This window comes from Cyprinodon tularosa, unplaced genomic scaffold, assembly GCF_016077235.1.
Source record: "Cyprinodon tularosa strain WSP-4 unplaced genomic scaffold, ASM1607723v1 ctg35, whole genome shotgun sequence".
NCBI lineage: Eukaryota > Metazoa > Chordata > Actinopteri > Cyprinodontiformes > Cyprinodontidae > Cyprinodon > Cyprinodon tularosa.
Genome location: NW_024039063.1, coordinates 1,440,696 through 1,456,514, shown reverse-complemented (window position 1 = coordinate 1,456,514; position 15,819 = coordinate 1,440,696). Strand labels below are relative to the sequence as shown.

Below are 15,819 nucleotides of genomic sequence, written 5' to 3'. Positions count from 1 at the left end.
CAAACTTCTATGAACCCTATGCACCCTGCAGAGTGTGTAAAGCTGGCCCAGGGTCCTACGGTTGGGATGAAACCCATTCTGCTTCTCCTGAAGCTAGACTGTCCTCTTTGGCACCCTGGCATAGGCCTTTCGAAGGAGGCTGAGAAGTGTGATCCCCCTATACTTTGAACACACCCTCCAGTCTCCCTCTGCCAGTCCAGGGGGATTGTCACTAACCACCACACAGTGCTTAAGAGGCATGCCAATCACGACAGCCATACAACTTCCAGAGTGATAAGGTACCCAGGGCAGAATCCATCCACTCCCGAAACCTTTCCACTGTGTAGTTTTTTTTACCACTTCGGTGACTTAAACACTAGTTGATGAATCAGTTTGGCTCCAGGCGCCCAGTCTCTGCTTTAACCAAAGATGGATATCAGTTAGGTTGTGGAAAACCTCAAAGTACTTCTTCTACCGCCTGACAAACTGAAGATTTGTGACACCTATATTTCCTAAAAACTGCCACCAACCTCCATAAGAAGGTTCATATATGCCCCTACCCACAGATCTCAGTCTGGACAGCAGCATTTATATACATACCTGATTACAGGCCAGTTTAAATAAACTTGCATTGATTTGGCATCCATTCTCTTTACAATGTTTTTTTTTTTTCTGCAGAGTTTGACTTACGACTTTCACATAGTGGTATAATTAATTCACATTGTCTAATAACTTTTTTTCCATGTGTCCCAGAGTGTTTATATTGAAAAGGGGGGGAAAAAAGTCTTTGACTGAAACGAACTAACAGACAAGAAACAGGCGACTAGCATAAACACTATAAAGCTTTGTTCTTTTTGCAATTCATCAACTTGGCAAAATGCCTGACAGCTATAAAATACTCCTCATATATCATCACTGCAGGAGGATTATCCTCCTGAATTGAAATAAGCACTGGGTGACGGTAATGTAATACAGCCAGCAAGACAGGGGAACAAGAACACTTTATTGACCTCAGATCCCTTAATCTGGTGAGAAAGTACAACAACATGGCAACTTGAAACTTATAACTGCATAAAAGTTTAACAAGGTATTTTATGTTCCAACAATTATATCTGGAGGCTCAACTGCTACTTATTTTAGGGTACAGTAGGTACTCTGGTCAGGTAGAAAAGAAAACTTAACTAGATTAAAGACGTTCTAATTCAACCAATAGTGTCACATTCATAGAAGCAGTACAACATTCAAATCCAAACAGGGTGATGTAGTCAGAGGAGTAGTTGATTTTGTCAAAGCAGCCTGTTTTCATTTTTCTATATATTTAGGTTCTTTAAGAGAAAATGAAGGATGAGACTTGGAGCAGAACATCTGAAATGGCCAAAAGTGTCCTAAGCTCTTGAAAACCTTCAATGAAAATGTCACTTTAAATGGTTTATGAGAGGTGATATAAGGATAAAAGACCACTTAGTGAAGATATAGGGATTAAAGCTTCAATGCATCAACCCATTCTCGATGTCAGTCACATCTCATTTATCTGGAAAGTGATGTAATGGGATTTATTAGAGCCAACATATGTTTAAGGGTTTCTTTCTCACTGCATAGCGCCATGGTTCCTGTTTGGCTTCAAAGGGCCCTCTGTTCAGTTAGTGCTTAATGTCTCTCATATGTGCAGAGCAACAACACAGTCCAGCATGCAAGGCCCAATTGGTTGCCTCTTTTATCCTTAGAATGCAAATATTAACATTAAGGGGCCTGCTGGAGGGACAGGTCTTCTTGTAGTTTTCATAGAAGATGTATTTGAGGAAATTTCAACAAAGGAGAAGCGGTACAGTTCCAGTTTCTTTGCAGGGATAAGATTTTTATTTTTTTCTAAAGACAAGAATTAGGGCATTTGATAAAAAAAAATAACAAGTAAGAAAAAGGTAGGTAAAAAAAAAGCATGAAGAAGCCAGAAAGTTTCACTGCAACTTATAGAGCAGCTTCACTTTAATTCAGTGATTAGAGGTCGGGTAGATTTTCTTACCGGTGGTCCGATTTTTCCAACACCTCCGGTGTCCCCTTTCTCTCCCTGCAATGAGTAAACATTAAACAATCTTATTATTTATTACCTGTAGTTAAACATATATCTTACTATCTTTACTACCTTTTTTTTATTCTAACAGTATGCTCAAAGGATATTAAGGGCGTAAAAGAACACACACATGGATTGCAAGGGGCTGTGAATAATTTCCATGATGCACCGCATGATGACGGTCATGGAGGAAATAATTTCCCTCTAATTAAGACCATCTTTACTGCACAGTCTAAGAGTTTAAGGGGATGAAAATCAAGGCAACCACGAAATATGCAGAAAAAATTATGATAGAAAAAACAAAACAACTAACTATTCTAAAGTGACTGGTTGGGTTTAAAAGTAAGTAACGTTTATTTATAAAGTACTTGTCAAAGAAAAAAAAACACAAGATGACATTTACTATAAAGCACAAGTTATACACACGTTTAAAAGAAACAGGATAATAAAAGAACAATAAGTTCATGAAATAAAAGACTATTTATGCAGAACAGATTTTAGTTTGTTTTTAAAAGCATCCACAAAGTTTGTTGGGCAAGTATTTCCATAGTCTAGCAGCAGCAGTCTAAAAGTCCTTTTGTTTTTTGTTTTTTAGATTTAAGCCTTTTATGACGAATAACCAGGATGTTCTTGGCTTGGGATCAAAGCCTACAAGCAGCAAAGTGATTGGTTAAAAGCTTAAAGATATTAGGAACCAGACTATTTAAAGATCTGAGTGTAAAGACATGTATTTAACTAAATGCTGAAATCCCCCAGAGTAGGGAGTATGACACCAAATTGATATTTTAGTATTTATTAGTTTCAGCATATAGTTTTGCTGCTGCATTTTAAATGGTTTGCAGGTGTGAAATTCATGATCATTTCAGAACCGTAAAAGGTAGATTACAATAGTCTAAAAAGAATGATATAGATTTGTGCAGAAGAACATGCTTCATTCATGAAAGAAACATGAACAACACATATACTTGATGTTTGGGTCAATTCTTATTCAGAAATCAAGGATAACTTTATAGATAGTTCTTTTTGATATTGGATTTGGGAACCGGATAAACAGAAGCAACTCTGACTTATGAACTTAGGAGATTAGTAGCCTGAAAATTGCTTGAGAGCCTGTTAATGATGGGAGATAAATGTAGAGCAAGGGTTAATTTCTTACTTTCTACTGGCAGAAGAAAAAACACTGTCATTAATGTATTTTAAAATGAAAAAAAAAAGAAACAAATCAAAGAAAACACTCTCATGTGTACGTGTTATTAGTGAGATAAATATTTCCAGGTGTGTAATAGCTGTGTGGGATTCTGCTTACTAGGTCAGCTTCCAATCGCAAGAGTCATGTTTGATCCCAAGCCCTGACAGATTTTTTTTTCTGTTTTTAAGAGTTCTTCCACATATCGTTTAGGGAATAGGTCTGTTCTGTTCACCACAGGTCATTATGTTTGACTTGAAATGCAAATTTTAACAAAAGCACAAAAGTAAACAATGCTTGCAGAAACTGGCAACAGAGTGTCATTTCCCAGAGAGAAATCAGACCTGTACTGACAAGCAGAGGTGGGTATTAAGCTCTTCTAATTATTTAATTCCATTTATTTGACATTTTTTCATAAAAAAGGAGAAGTTTTACTTTCCTAAAGTAAAATTTCTTTGAAGTTTTGCTACTGTTAGATAAATAAAATTTCCGACCACAACCCACCAGGATTAACTTGACCTGAAAAAACATTAAACTGTAGATATTGTTGCAGGAAGTTCTTTTTTCCTTTCCTAACATATATGCATTACCGATTTAAACATATCTTTAAGTAAGTTAGCATTTTCTAATTCTTTCTTTTGGTCTTTAAAATACAAGTTGAAGTTGTCTGTCTGATTACATCATTTACATTTAAATGAAATCAGATGTTATGATAAAACGACTGCACTTTTTAGAGCCATTTCTTTAATGACTACTTTCTACTGTGACTTGGGTTAAAACATATTAAAGTAGGACTAGTCTTTAGTAGGTCATTTGGGTAGTCTACCTCCTGTACCTCAACTGCAAGCCCAGTTAGAGAAAAATTAATCATTACTACCACAGCAACATAAAGAAAAAAAAAAAAACGGACAATGACCCTACAATATCCTGTCGTCTGATGGAAAGAACATTCAAGTTAATGACAATGACAGCTGTAAGTATAAAACAATTAGTTATGCAACAGAGTTGATATTTAGGACAGGTTATCAAAATTCTCCAACCTCATTTCCATCAACTGAGTTCTGTCTGTGTTGTTCTGCTGCAAATATTTTTTTTACATTCCCTTAGACTAAAATGTCTAAGGGAATTTTTTCACCATCCTAGTGAAAGACATCATACAATCCTTAAAACAGTTTTATCTCTGAGTTTTCCTTGGTCTTATTTCAATTTTTGTGTTCTAGTTATTTTTTATTGTATTTGAGTATTCAGATATTTCTTGTTTGCCCTCTTGTGTCGGTCTCTTTTCCCCTAGCTCCCTTCTTGCATCTGTTCACACCTGCTCCCAATCTGCTAATTAGCCTGGTCTTTGTTTCTCTCTGCCATATATCCTCCTCCTGCTCAGTCACTCTTGATTGGTTTGTCGTCATTTCTTTGCCCCCTTTTTGTAAGTATTACTGGTTCTCAGTTTTTGTGGATTTTGTGGAATCGCTTCTGTTGAACTTTTGGTTACTAAATCTTCAAGTAATCTCCTTTAGCTTCAGTCTGCATTTGGATCCTCTTGTCAATCCTCCACCAAACCTGACACCAGCAAGGTGTAACTTTTTTCTAAAAATCTCTGAAATGGATGATAATTCTATTGGTCGTATTTGGATGTCATGCTCAATGACTATAGACAAGCAGATCAATACCATAATCAAATATTCACTAACAACTTCTCATAACCCCCCTAAAGAAAAAACAAAGATGCAAAAAGGATGTAGAAAAAAAACCTACCGGTAGGCCATCAGGTCCAGGCTCACCTTCATGGCCTTTTCTCCCGGACCTCCCCTTTATAACAATCATTGATCAACAGAAACAGAGATTATTGCATGCAAGATGTCAATTGCTAATACATTCATATGCATATTGAGAGGAAAATTCTTACAGTTGTACCAATGCCGCCAGGAGGGCCGAGAGGACCTTCATCACCCTGCAGAAACAGGGAACCATTATCTTTATCTTATGCTATGGACATTATTATAATTAAAGAACAGAAGCGTTTCAGAAAATATAAAGAAATACACATGTCCTGTAACACTTGTATTCTCCACTATTAAAAATATTGAAAATAATTACATCTGCAGTACTAATGACATCGGTGTACATTGAGCCAGTTTTATATTTTTGTTTAGAACAAAAATAAATATTTTTGTATACTTTTTTGGTTTTAAGAAATTATGTTGAGAAATATGTTTCTATTCTTGCTACAAACAGCTTGCTGAACCTGGATGTAAGCTTTTTTTTAACCAACTTATCTTCATGTTAACCGTTGCTCGCCCAATAACCTTATCTGGAGTCTTTTTGGATAACGTGGGCCAGTGTCCTATATATCTCTAATTATAACACCCCAAGATGACCTGTTTGCCAGCATATCCATCCACTTATTCATAAGTTTCTGGGTTAGGCCAATAGCACTCATGATCTCTTTTTTTCATTTTGTATAAAAAAATAATCTGATAATGCTTTATCTGATTCCTGATTATGGTTTAATAAACAAAAAACTGGTATTACTTGTTCTTTTTTTGTTTCAAATGACACAATGTTACATGATAAAATGCTGTAATTCACACTGACTTGATGCCAACTCAAAGAATAAAGTTGTCATCCCCTGTTTCCAATAAGTAAATGTATTAAGATCTAAGAGCCAAACTCAGTATAAGAAAAAATCCTCCAGGACATTTTGTAAATCTGGTAAGGAATTCTAAATAAACCAAAGTAGAAAAGCATCACAGAAGTGAAAGGGAATACCTACAATTTAGTTACAACTAGTACATCTGAATTTGACAGGTGTTGGCAAACTCAACAACTTAGTGAATGTACGGAAATACAATGCTTTTCACACAGCAAAAAAAGAAAGAAAACATTTTTTTGCATATGTGTGTGCTATAACCCTTCCAAAGGCTTCTGCTCACTTTTCCAGGACTGGGAAAAAAAGAAGCTTACATTTGTTTGGTTCTAATTCAAAATCAAAACCTCACCTGGTGGAACATGCCCTGCGGTCTTACAGTGGAAAAAATGTTTCCACTCAGATTTACAGTAAGCTGCAACAACTTAAGAGGTGACAAATTCCAATATGACAGGTACCATAGTAATTGATCTAGCTTTAGTGTAATCATGCCGGTATTTTCCATTCGCAGTGAAACACAGCAGATATCTATATGACCTGATGCACAGTTGCTCTTGAAAGTTTACTTATCCTCCCATTAACAAAAATTATAATTTCACACAGTAATTCAAATAACACAAAACTGAAAAAGTAATAATAAATGGAAATTTACTAAATTATAATTTAGTAAAATAAAATATTGATTTTGAATTTTGTTTAAAAAAAATTATCCTAAAAAATAAACTGTCCCCGACACATCTGATTACAATGATTGCCTCAAAGATAAGATTTTCCCTGTGTCAACAACATTTTTGTTCAGGATCTCCATTAGGCATGTTTAAAATTCAATGTGACGATTTCCATTTTCTATTATCTTTATTTATTATTACTTTTTATTTATTTTACTGCCAGCTCATTTTTCTGTAGCTGAAGGGTATGTAAACTTTCAAGCACAACTGTATATTAACTAGTGAGTTCTGAATAATCTCACCTGTACTCCTTTTGGGCCTGGCGGGCCTTGGGGTCCTCTCGCACCTTGTAAACCCTAAAACACAGTCAAATGTTTAAAAAGTACAAGCTTAATGTTAAAATTTGCAAATCATCTAAAAGTGACTACCTTTGGTCCTGGTGGGCCATTGGGGCCTGGTACACCAATGTCTCCAGGAAAGCCCTTTCAAGAATAATAAAAGTGATTAAAGATATTGATGCTGCACTGTTACTTTTTTTGTACATATATATTTATATTTATGTTAGTAGCATAGATGCTAAAATCGGTTAACAGTACACATACACTATATTGCCAAAAGTATTTGCTCACCCATCCAAATTATTGGAATCAGGTGTTCCAATCACTTCCATGGCCACAGGTGTATAAATTCAAGCACCTAGGCATGCAGACTGTTTTTACAAACATTTGTGAAAGAATGGGTCGCTCTCAGGAGCTCAGTGAATTCCAGCGTGGAACTGTGATAGGATGCCACCTGTGCAACAAATCCAGTCGTGAAATTTCCTCGCTCCTAAATATTCCACAGTCAACTGTCAGCTGTATTATAAGAAAATGGAAGTGTTTGGGAACGACAGCAACTCAGCCACGAAGTGGTAGGCCACGTAAACTGACGGAGCGGGGTCAGCGGATGCTGACGCGCATAGTGCGAAGAGGTCGCCAACTTTCTGCAGAGTCAATCACTACAGACCTCCAAACTTCATGTAGCTCAAGAACAGTGCGCAGAGAGCTTCATGGAATGGGTTTCCATGGGCGAGCAGCTGCATCCAAGCCATACATCACCAAGTGCAATGCAAAGCGTCGGATGCGGTGGTGTAAAGCACGCCGCCACTGGACTCTAGAGCAGTGGAGACGCGTTCTCTGGAGTGACGAATCGCGCTTCTCCATCTGGCAATCTGATGGACGGGTCTGGGTTTGGCGGTTGCCAGGAGAACGGTACTTGTCTGACTGCATTGTGCCAAGTGTAAAGTTTGGTGGAGGGGGGATTATGGTGTGGGGTTGTTTTTCAGGAGCTGGGCTTGGCCCCTTTGTTCCAGTGAAAGGAACTCTGAATGCTTCAGCATACCAAGACATTTTGGACAATTCCATGCTCCCAACTTTGTGGGAACAGTTTGGAGCTGGCCCCTTCCTCTTCCAACATGACTGTGCACCAGTGCACAAAGCAAGGTCCATAAAGACATGGATGACAGAGTCTGGTGTGGATGAACTTGACTGGCCTGCACAGAGTCCTGACCTCAACCCGATAGAACACCTTTGGGATGAATTAGAGCGGAGACTGAGAGCCAGGCCTTCTCGTCCAACATCAGTGTGCGACCTCACAAATGCGCTTCTGGAAGAATGGTCAAAAATTCCCATAAACACACTCCTAAACCTTGTGGACAGCCTTCCCAGAAGAGTTGAAGCTGTTCTAGCTGCAAAGGGTGGACCGACGTCATATTGAACCCTATGGATTAGGAACGGGATGTCACTTAAGCTCATATGTGAGTCAAGGCAGGTGAGCAAATACTTTTGGCAATATAGTGTATATGCTTTTTTGTAATCACTCACACACTTGACTGGTTAAAAAGGTTTTTTATATATGGATTTTGTGTTCCATAATATCATTCCACAGTATTTAGCATTGTTATTTTGTATGTGTCTCATACTGTAGCATGATGTGATATTCTGCTAAATCGACCTGATGAACCTTTTGAACTTGTTGGAAAAATTATCTTGGCATATGTCCCTGCAACCCAGGGACTCCAAATATGTCCCATATATGTTCCACTGTTACGATTTAACATGCATAAGTGTTCTTCAAATGTTTTGCCAATTATATCCATGCTATGCAGATGCTTTGTCCACACCCAGAATATTTACTACCTTGGCATTCCAAATGCAGTCAACTGCTAAAACAGCTGGGGAGCTGGCTGCTTCCTGAACAACGTGCTGGAACTGATATGCTGAACCACAATAAAAAGAATGCTGAACACCTCTATGTTCTTATTCTACATATTATAATGGGGCCATTGACATAAAATTCTTACACTATTTCAACAGCATCCCATGTGATCTACACATGCAACCAATTTATAATTTATTAATCCACATATAAATATAAGCGTTAAGCCTGAAATGAGACAAAAATAAGTACGATTATTGACTGAGCAATTTCCACAGATATACTTTTAATAAGAGGTGTCCTTGGCTTTATGTTTGGGACTATTTTTATATTTGTCGTCTTCCATTTGACCTGGACCGCAGTCTCAGCAGAGACTCCCAGACTTTCCTCTCCATAGACATCTCCTCCAGCTCTGCTTCGGGAAATCAGAGGCAGTCCAAGACCAGCTAAAAGACATAAGCCCCTAATACACTGAAATCCCCAGGATTTAAGCCCCAGGATTCCTATTACACAGTTAATAGGAATCCTAGATAATTCATCAATGTACTTTCCTATTACTCTGGAAGTACTGCAACAAACAGTCAGAGAGAAACTAAACTACTCCTTCAGTTCAGTGTGAAATGGGAACTCACAATTGATTCTCCCTTTACCTCCAGTGCCAACCTGCTATATGTAAATCCCTAACTTTAGGGATTTAATTTAAGTTTATTTTCCATTAACCTGCATCTGGTAAGAGTTGTCTTTTAAATATGTGATCTATTTAGAAGGACCTCAAAAGAACTGATTTACACAGTTGTTTTCTTTGATTTCATACATCTACAGCATAAACTGATAATGTTTTAGTCAAAATGATTATTTATGTCATATAAGCATAGATCTATATCAAGTAGAAGCTTAGACAGTGGATTCCATCCCAGTTGGTGGCAGTAATGCCTTATTAATGCCACATACAGTATGTGAAAGAGAAAGACTGACAGACAGACAGAGAGAGACCGACCCCAAAGCCCCAGGAAAGTAAACTTCTGGCAAACTGAATTTATCCAGGTAAATGTGTATGAGAAAGCCACTCGGGCTTTCAAAAGACCAAGGCTGTTGAGCAGCAATGGTGAAGGCACTATAGTCCTTCTGGTGTGTCCTTGGCCATCCCCTGGGCCTCCTCCTGGTAGAACATCTCTGGAGGGAGGTGCCCTGGGGGCATCTGAAAAAGATATCTGAGCCACCTCAACGGACTCCTCTTGATCAGGACGAGAAGCTACTATACTCTGGGCCAAATGACCAAACTCCTCACCCCATCTCTAATGAAGTGCATAGCCACACTTCGGAGGAAGCTAATTTCAGCTGCTTCTGATGAACCATCCGCACAGCTCTTTCTTTACGAGAACAGAACAGATTATAGAAGCAGCCACACTGATCCGTCTATCGATCTCCTGCTCCATTCTCTCCTTAGTGATGTACAGGACCCAAAGATACTTCATGTTATGGTCACTGACCTCTAGGAGCTCTCTTCATGAGAGAGCTCTCTCTTTGTGTTTGAGGTCTACCTGGCTGTTAAAGCTGCAATGTGTTGAAGCTCGTCAGCCACCTCATAAAGAGCTTCAACCCTGAGATGTCATGCCCCTTTTTTCTCTTATACAATGGGCCTTAATCTGAAGTGATCTTGTCTATGAGCTGAGTGTTACTGTGTGTTCACGTTGAACAATTGGCTGACTAATTTTTTTGTTTTTCTGATCACAGTGGAAGCAGGTAGGGGTTCTCTGCCATTTTTGTTTAACTGTTTGCTCCTTGTTTCGTGGTTAGCCAGGGAGTCCAGCAGGATTATATGTTCTTTTCATTTCTGTGTTAGAAAGTATTTTGTTTGTGTGTGTGTGTGTGTGTGTGTGTGTGTGTGTGTGTGTGTGTGTGTGTGTGTGTGTGTGTGTGTGTGCGGGGGTGGGTGGGTGGGGGGTTGTTTTGGCCTTGGAGACTCTGAGGCTTAAAGCTTTGCTGTTTTTTTTTGTGACCTCTGCAAATTGTGAATAAACTATATTTTTTCTACTGACATCATCTTTTAGTTTAGTTACTGACTTTTGTGTTACACCCAGTTCCAGAATTTACCCTTGACAGAAATACATTTCTATGTTATAAGTATGATCACGTAGATCCCTCAGGTCATCAGAAACTTGCTTATTCTATGTTTCCCTGAGCTAACAGGGGAAAAACAAAATGTCTAAAAACCTGAAATGTACAGTAACTGATTAATATTTTAATAGTTCAGAACATTACATGTTCTTACTGCATTGAAATTAAATTAAATCTGCCTAATCACAAATAAATGAAGAGTGGGACTGAAGATATGATACTGATTGCAGTTTAAATTAAAATGTGATTTTGCATGTACCTAAGATCAATTTGCCTTTTAAATCTTCGCAATGCTTTTAGGTCTCTAGCATTTTTTTCTAGCAAATTCATTTTTTTATGTTCCAACACAAAAATACAACCGTGAAGATTTACCAAACTTAATATGTTAAACAGCGGTTTATATGTGAACCCAGAAAAAAAATTTCTTTTTGAAACAACTGAATTCTCACTTCACAAGGTAGACTGTGTTCTGGTTAACACATATCACATATTAAAATTTTCTTTTATTCTAAAATTAAACTTGTATACAAGCAAAGGACAAATGCTCGTGTAAACATTTTTTTTTGTTGCAAAAAAGCAGACATTTTTAGCGCAGTTGATATCCATTTCTAAATATTACCCTATAGGAAACATTTACTCTAATTATTTCATCCATCCATCCATCCATCCATCCATCCATCCATCCATCCATCCATCCATCCATCCATCCATCCATCCATCCATCCATTTTCTGTCACTCTTATCCCTGGTGGGTTTGTGAGGGGTGCTGGTGCCTATCTAGAGCAGTCAATGGGCGAGAAGCTGGGTACACCCTGCACAGGTCGCCAGCCTATCGCAGGGCTACACAGAGACAAACAGGAGAAACAACCATTCACACAGACACTCACACTAAAGGAGAATTTAAAGAAGCCAATTAACCTAACAACCACGTTTTTGGACTGTGAGAGGAGGCTGGAGTACCCGCAGAGAACCCACACATGCAAAGGGAGAACATGCTAACTCCTTGCAGAAAGACAATGTGCCCATAATCGAACCTGGCACCTTCTTGCTGCAAGGCAGCAGTGCTACCCACTGCCCTACTGTGCAGCCCTTAATTCAATAAAATGAAATAAAAAAAATACTTAAAAATTTTTAAGGGAATGTATCGGGGAGAATATAAAAATGTGTTTAATTACTTTTATTACAAAAAGCTTAAACACTGTTGTTAAATATAAACAGCAGACATCTAAAGCTGCTTATGTAACATGTCATTAACATGATATCCGATTCAGTTCCTACCTCTGGTCCTGGTGGCCCAGGTGGTCCTTGTATCCCAATGTCTCCAATTCTACCCTTTAAAGCAAACAAATGGTATGCATCATGATATATTCATTATGGATCCACTATAAAGCTGAATGAAGAAAGCTAATTCATGTTTCTATACTATTAGTAAAAAATCAAACAGAATTTAAGTTTAACAAAAAATAAACTATGCAGTCCTGGTATTTTTTAATTTTTTTTTACATTGATGTTTGACACAAATATTGGTTAAAAAAGTACACAGAGTACAAATTTTGTTTTTCAAAGCAGAATAAGAACAAAGTTACCCATCTTTATACTTTGCAAGTTGTGCTAAAAAATGTGAGAGAGCATCGAGTCTTCTTTTTAGTGGCTTTTTTAAGGTCAATTAATTTTTGTTAATGCTATATAATTCTGTCATTCAATTTATTTTTTTAAGGTACCGTATTTTCACGACCATAAGGCGCACCGTACTAAAAGGCGCACTCTCAGTTATGTGTCCCATTTCTGTATTTAACACACACATAAGGCGCACCGGACTATAGGGCGCGTTTTTTATATACAGGTACATGTCCTCTACTACCTTTAAATAGCTCTACTGCGTATTTAAAAATACAGCGGGGGCAAAACTGAGTATGACTGTGCTTTATTCATGTATTTATTACAAAGTATTAATCAAACCTGGCAGCTGGCCGTGAGACAGACACATCGCAGATGACACAGCGCTGTGATCACTCCTAAATTAACTTAAAATCCTGAAACCTGCCGACGGAATATGTTCGCTTTTATTACCGGTATCCTGGTGCCTGCAGCTAAAATTATTTAGATGAAAAACACCTGCCAGCAGCCGCGGTGAACGAAAGGACTTCTCCTGTCAGTGCACCGCTGGTATGTGGGGGTCTGAGCGCCTCCGACAGAAATAGATAATCTGGATGAACTGACTGCAATTATTAAGTTTTCAGGTGGCCTTTCTCACTTAAAAACATATTAAAACTACTTTATTCCAACTGATCACAGCAAATATAGCTGCAAGATTTAGATTATTTAGATGAAAAAACACCTGCCAGCCACCGCGCTGAAGAGGAGGAGACGCGCCCAGAGGCTGCTGTTGAATTAAGTTTTCAGGTAGAAAAATAGAGCGGGAGCAAACCTGAGTATGATTGTGCTTTATTCATGTATTTATTACAAAGTATTAATCAAACCCATCAAAGTCATCATCCTCTGTTATCCTCAGCATTCCTCTGAATAAAACAGCTGCGCTAAATCAGACATGCCAGTTTCCCCTTCTTCGCTGTCAGAGTCACTTTCCGTGCAGCGCAGCTCCTCAGAAATAATGCCGGCTTTTGCGAAAGCTTGAACAACAGAGCCAGCAGACACAGTCCATCTACAATCCATCCGCAAACGGTGGCGTAACTTGCACGGCGCTGCCTTCCACTTATCCTGAAACTGTGGTCTCAGTCTGTCATCCATCGCTCCCACGCCGCTCGCAGCCTTACTGTGAACGGCCGCTCCACACCGATGTCGAGCGGTTGAAGTTCCTTTGTCAGACCCCCGGGATAACGGCGAGCACAGCGTTCATTTGATTCATCTTTTATTCACATCGGCTGTGAGATGGGCACGCAGCGATGGTGATGCGTGGAAAAAACCACCTAGTCTTCTCACATACACCTGTCTCAGCCACGCATCCATCCAGCCTTTTCATTTGCGTTAATATCATATGTCATCAGAGCGCTGTGTCTGTCTCGCTGTCAGCTCCCAGATCAGCTTCTCTGATTGGTTGATGCGGCGCGTCCAGCAGCAAAACTTCAATTTTTCCATCTGAGCAGCAGCAGCGCGTTGGCGGTGCGTCAGATGCTTAAACGCTCCCGACGTGCTGCACCAAAACGCGCTGCAGGACCTTTTGCTGCACCTATACGCGCGTCAACCATTGACTTTGCATGTAAACTCGCTGCTTCTGCTGCACCTGCTGGGTCCGGTTCACACCGATGTCGAGCGGTTGAACAGCGAGCACAGCGTTAATTTGTTTCCCCATGTTTTTCACATCAGCTGTGAGATGGGCACGCATGGAGTTACATATTAACAGCGATGGTGAGGGGTGGAAAAAAAACAGCTGGTCTCCTTACATTCAGCCACTCTTTCATCATCTCCTCAATGAGGTGGTCTCAAAAGTCGCAGTTACAACACACATAGGGCGCACCGCACCATAGGGCGCACCGCACATTTTGATGAAAAAAAAAGACGTTTAAGTGCGCCTTATAGTCGTGAAAATACGGTATATAATTCTGTCATTCTTTTTGTATCCTTTAAACAACACATTTTCATTGGCTATCTTGCTTATTAGGTCAGATAAATAAAACAGGATACATAAAACAGGTATGCTAATAATGTGAATAAATAAACTACAGACATTCTTATGTCATTTCAGGGTACTCATATTGTTAAATTTGCATATAAATCTCAACTTCCAATGCCTTTTATTGACTGACTGTTTCTTAGTGATTTTTAACAGTGAAAAACTTATTTTGTGTGCATTGTTAACCAAATACTATTCTGGTTGTCACATCTTATTGTGATAATTAAATCAGGTATCTCCAATATGAATTTGAGTGTTTTACTTCATTTATTATGCTTTGTGGACTTAGGAAGACAGGGGCAGATGCTGCTCTCTGTCTACATCATGCGACCTGAACTTGCTGATACACTTAGGTATTCACAGACATCCCTGGATGATGCATAGAGAGCTACAGATGTCCATAAAAAACTTCCCTACTGGGTATAAAATCCGACTTTACATATTTGCTCATAATAAATGAACCCTATTCCTGACAAAGATATGAACAAACTTAAACATACCGGTGGCCCTGGTTTCCCTCTGGGTCCAGTTGGACCAGGAGCACCAACAGCACCCTAAAACATGCAGACATAGACAATATCTCTTCAGAATGTAGCATTACAGCAGAGTACACATCTGGATGTGTATTATCTGATGACCTCGTGATTAATGAAAGAACATCTGATTTTATATGAGCACACATCTCTCATCTTGTTTGGATTCATCATTTCCTAATTTGCAAGGACTTTAAAGGTTTCAGTTGTTTTTATATATATATATATATGTTAAGGAAAACAGAAACAGTGAAATCAAAATGAATTCCTAGCCAACATCCTATCACTTTGTAAGACTAAGTTATATATTTCCATAAGTGATAAAATTGTCATTTCTTACCTTGTCACCTTGGAAGCCCATCTCTCCTGGCTCACCCCTTTGACCCACTTCACCCTAGATTTTATAGCATCACACAAGATATAACACTACACTTCCCTGCAATATTAATTATAATAGAAAAAGATTACAAATATACACAATTTTGACATTTAAAGTATGTGTACTACACTCCACTAAACTATGGTGATTTGAATCCTCTGTTTCCACAAAACCCTCTAAACAAATAGAAATAACATGTACAGCCAAATAGGTCTTAAAACAAATTATTTTCCAAAACCTTCAAGTGCTCTCAGTTTGAAATCGTTTTGAAGGTCGTGACCTTTGGAGGTAATTGCACATATTTACTTTTCTAGCTTTTTTACGGTTGTGGTAGAAGTGCTACCAAAATGTTACCAAGATATTGTGTAGCTACATAAAGTAAAAATACATGATATCGATCAGTGACACAGTAAATAT

General features: G+C 38.5%; 1 protein-coding gene across 1 annotated transcript in view; it reads right to left on the bottom strand.

Annotated features, from left to right (window-relative positions):
• LOC119789880 (collagen alpha-1(XXIV) chain) overlaps nt 1–15,819 on the bottom strand; it is a 110,305-nt gene that overhangs the window by 42,519 nt on the left and 51,967 nt on the right. The window contains exons 17-24 of the mRNA XM_038295067.1: nt 15,364–15,417; nt 14,991–15,044; nt 12,138–12,191; nt 6,974–7,027; nt 6,848–6,901; nt 5,137–5,181; nt 4,986–5,045; nt 2,000–2,044 (exon numbers count right to left, since the gene is read on the bottom strand). Coding sequence (XP_038150995.1) covers nt 2,000–2,044; nt 4,986–5,045; nt 5,137–5,181; nt 6,848–6,901; nt 6,974–7,027; nt 12,138–12,191; nt 14,991–15,044; nt 15,364–15,417 — 420 coding nt within the window. The remainder of the gene's footprint in view (nt 1–1,999; nt 2,045–4,985; nt 5,046–5,136; nt 5,182–6,847; nt 6,902–6,973; nt 7,028–12,137; nt 12,192–14,990; nt 15,045–15,363; nt 15,418–15,819) is intronic.